This window comes from Aptenodytes forsteri, unplaced genomic scaffold (genome assembly GCF_000699145.1).
Source record: "Aptenodytes forsteri isolate BGI_AS27 unplaced genomic scaffold, ASM69914v1 Scaffold82, whole genome shotgun sequence".
NCBI classification, from domain to species: Eukaryota; Metazoa; Chordata; class Aves; order Sphenisciformes; family Spheniscidae; genus Aptenodytes; species Aptenodytes forsteri.
Genome location: NW_008795490.1, coordinates 5,644,802 through 5,649,000, shown reverse-complemented (window position 1 = coordinate 5,649,000; position 4,199 = coordinate 5,644,802). Strand labels below are relative to the sequence as shown.

The 4,199-nt window shown below is 37.4% G+C and overlaps 1 protein-coding gene across 4 annotated transcripts in view; it reads right to left on the bottom strand.

Moving 5' to 3' along the window:
• Positions 1-847: 847 nt before the first annotated feature.
• ZDHHC14 (zinc finger DHHC-type containing 14) overlaps positions 848-4,199 on the bottom strand; it is a 116,412-nt gene continuing 113,060 nt past the window's right edge. For 2 of the 4 annotated variants that reach the window (XM_009281436.2, XM_009281437.2), the window contains exon 9: positions 848-2,117. In XM_009281436.2, the coding sequence (XP_009279711.1) occupies positions 1,716-2,117 (402 nt within the window). In that variant the 3' untranslated portion in view covers positions 848-1,715. The remainder of the gene's footprint in view (positions 2,118-4,199) is intronic. The other 2 variants (XM_009281438.2, XM_009281439.2) reach the window with 1 other exon arrangement.

Sequence of the window (4,199 nt, the reverse complement as noted above, 5' to 3'; positions counted from 1 at the left end):
CAATTATAGAAACAGATTGCTTATGAAATCTTAGAGGAGTAGGATATTTGTCAGTATCTTGTCTGAAGCTTCAATAGCATGGGTGACTGATTTTCTGCAGGCTGATTGTCTTCAATTTCAACAACGAAAGTAAAAAGAAAAAGATTTTTAGCTTGGTGTCAGTGAATGACCATGGTGAGCAAAACAGAACTGTTACATTTCTTAACTAGTGAACGCTTTCATGCCGTAGAAGCATCAAATAAAGCACATTCTGCACTTAGTTTGTCCTGAGCAAAGAAGAATCCAGGTTCCACATCCTGAAAAGCATGGTAAATACAGTATTAAAGCTATTAAACTTTCTCAGCTTAACTAAGGTTCTCTTCAGCTATCACAAAAAATAATTATAAAAATCTCGTCAACCTTTTTGTTGTGCTTTACTTAAACAAAAAAAAAAGCACAGAAGAATTCTATGAAATCAGGATTTCAGTTTAAAATATTAAAGGACAAATACAAATGAAGGATGATGGCTGGGGGCAGCTACAGTCTATTGTTAACCATTTAAGATTACTTCACTAAGCTGTCGGTCTTCGTCTTGAATCTTAAGCCCCTCACCCTTCAGCCATATGATAAGGAACACAGAATTACAGTCCAAGCAGAGGCTAACTACTGTTTCCAAATGAAGAGTTCTTATGGGAACAAATACAGATCTCAAACAAAACCACAAAAGACGCTGAAGCAATCCTAATTGTAACCAGCTCTTCTTCCATAGCTCTGGTTTCGTTATGTAAACATACTCCAGTCAAATCTTTACAAACTATGTCAACAAATCATCATTTCCCCCTCTTTCCCCAGGAAAACTGTGCAAGGATAACTGTACACATGTCCAACAAATAGAGGATGTCATTTTATTGGAGGTCCACAGGTAATTGTATCACATTAGGGAGTGAAAGAATCTCGTGGTATGGCACAACACAATACCTCAACTCTGAACACTTAAACAGAAGGTTAAATGATATGCAACATGATCAAATCAGTAATTCTCCATCTTCTAGGCACCACTGATTAATTTAAAATAAACTTTAATAAATTGAAAAAATAATATAGTCCATTAATTTTTTTGTTGCACTGTCTTTAAATGAAACAGCACTTTGAAAGTCACAAATAAAAAAGCAGCACTTTCTCTTAATACCAACACCACTGTAACACATACTGTAGCGTGGCATGCAAATCCATATCTGCAGTCTTTTTTTTTTTTGTGTATTAACAAATGGAATGGTAATTTTCTATCTCAAATATTAGTAGCATAACATGTAAGTGCAGATCATTCTGGCCACAAGTGTGGTAAGCCTTAACAAGTGTGTATTACAAGAGCATATAACACAGAGCATGACACTTACATCCAAGAATCTCTCTCTTTTGTACTGTACATGGCGTTTGTTACAGGCTGAATTCCAACTTGCTGTACCCAAGCTTCAGGAAACAAGATTATTGACCATTTCTGGTTTTGCTTAAAAATAAAATGCAGTCACCATCAAAGCACAACCATTAGCAACCTGGTCAAAAAAATGCCATAGCTCCATTGAAAAAATAACTTGTCTTTTTAGTAGACTCCATTACGTGATAAAGTTTCCATTACAGGCATGTTACGAAGTCTTACAGTGGTACTGCAGTATCATTCGTGATAAGTAGAGATTTATATAGACACCAAGAAATGGTGCAACGTTCAAAAAAGCTGTTCAAACTGAGCTAAGCTTCACGAGACCACGTACTGAGTCTTCATGCAATGAATCCTGGCTGGCTAGACTCAGGACGTGCATTGTATGGCTGTGTGTAATAGGACTTCCACTTGGCAGCATCCCAGGGGGTGATGGAGCTTCTTCAGGAGTGAGAAACTGATGACCTTCATGTTCGTCTTTTAATGGTATCATGTCTGTCAAACCTGTATCTGATGTGAGATTTGGCATAGAAGACGGTGGTGTTGGTTGCCCTAGAGTTAGAGTTGCACAAGGCCCACTGATAGTAGTCTTTCCTGGTAAAGGTAGCTCTTCACTTGTTATGCTTGGCTCACTCTGTAGTAGGGGGGTGGCAGCGGCCTGCAAAACGAATTTAGTGCTCTGAATGCACTGATCTTGGTCACACTGTAGAATGGAAGGGTGTCAAAAACATATAAGGCAAACAAAACAGAGAAAAAAAGGGAGAATATGGACAAAAAGATATGGAAAAGAATGGGATGTGAAGAGAAAAAAGAAAGCCATTAGTATCATTCCATGGTTAGCCACCCAAAAATCCCATTGCATGCTGCCCGGGGAAAAAAAAAAAAGCATGCGTAACTGAGCCAGTGCTTTGGATTACCGTCAAAGTAAATTATGATAAACATTTACAGTGCTCACTTAAGGGTTTTGGTAACCTCTAAAATAGTATTTTGAGTACTGTAATTCAAACGCTTTGCTTATTCTTGTTCGAAGTCATTTGGAAAGCCTAGCTGCACAGTCCGTGTGTAACTAACTGCATCGGGCACCTCAAAACCTCCCCGATTCCAGGTGAGGTGAATCACTTCCACACTACTCCTTTTACCCTAGAGTAGCTAGCAGTTCAGAGAGAGGCCCAAAGGCATAATCCAAGCATCTTTCCAAGTTCAAAAACACTAGGCAAGTGTCTTTTTTTTAATTGGTCTTCACATGTCAGAATTAAGGTGCTACAGAAGTTTTCCAGAAGAATTCCTTTGATGCAGGTGGTTTAATAAAGATATAGCTGGCAATACAGCCTCTACGAGCAAAAGTTCCCCCCCTCCCAATTTAATACATTATATATACACTCTAGAGAATATACTACACTATACTCAGTACTCTACAGGATGCGTAGAAATTAGGCAGCACTGCAGATGCATTAATTTTTTATCAACTTTCATAATTTTTAGTCTGTTTCTTGATTAATTTAATCTTGACAATGTGAAGAATCAAGGTACGAACCCCAAATTTTCTGGCAAGCACTTTCACAATAACAAGCCAAATTCAGCATTATATAAATCCAGTCAAGCTCAGTGAGTATTACTAGGAACACTTTTGGCTCTACATCATTCCTAAGAACTGTTTATACAAAATTATCATTCTTTCCTTGAGATGACAAGACAGGTAGGTGTTTCAATAACGTCCAGCTAGCTAAGTGGGTAGTAGATCTACTGCCAAATTAAGTTTCTTTAACACAAACTGGCGTGACTTTTGAGAACTTCCAAGGACGATAATTAATTTAATAATTCATAGCCTGACCAGTTATAACATCTGCAGATTTTCAAAATCCTGTTAGATTCATTTGCCGTACTACTGTTCTGCTGTGCAAGAGAAACACTACAGTCAGTGAATAGAACTGTAACTCCAGTGCAGCAAAGAAAATTTGGAAGCAAGCAAGCAGAATAAAAAAATACATCCAGAGGTAAGACATGCCTATTCAGTGTTGTTATTTCAAGGATTCTGTTAAAGCAATACATTCTGCTTTATGACTGACTTCTTTGATCTATATCAAATTACTGAAAGACATTACAAATCCAGTATCTGTTCAAGATATTCCCAATCATAACCATTGCTACTAAAGTTACAGCAATGGAAATTCATGGAAAGACTTTTGCTTCCTTTACTGTATGTTGAAAACCATCATTATGAATGCTTCCTCTGATATTTTCAGGTCCTCCAATTCCACCACTGAATAGCTTAATAGTGGATGCACACACATTACATTCAGAAAGTGTGCAAGCAGACTACTTGGTCACAGTAGATAGGTAGTATTTTAAATGTGTCTAAGTGGTTTAGGACTCCCAGACCAACTACTTTTTGACAGGCAGAAGTTCCAACCTTACTCAGTTATGTATTTTCCAAAACTTATGCTTTCAGAAAGATAAATGCACTGACTTCCTATTACATAAATTGAGTTCATATATGTTGCAGGCAATTTTTTCCCCCACAAAATGATGAACAGCCCCAGCCAAACAACTGAAGTGGTCCCATATAATTTCAGAGGGATTACTCACAGGCTTAAAGCTAAAACTTTGCATAAGTACCTTACTAAGAAGCAAACTGCCAGCATCTTTTAAAGCCAAGCTTTCAATTAGTAATTCAGTGTGAATAACTCATTCTTGATTAATATACTGTTATTCACGCCTGCTTATTTAGAAAGAATCATAGGAATAGTTTGAGTAGGAATGGACCTCTAAAGGTCATCAAGTCCAA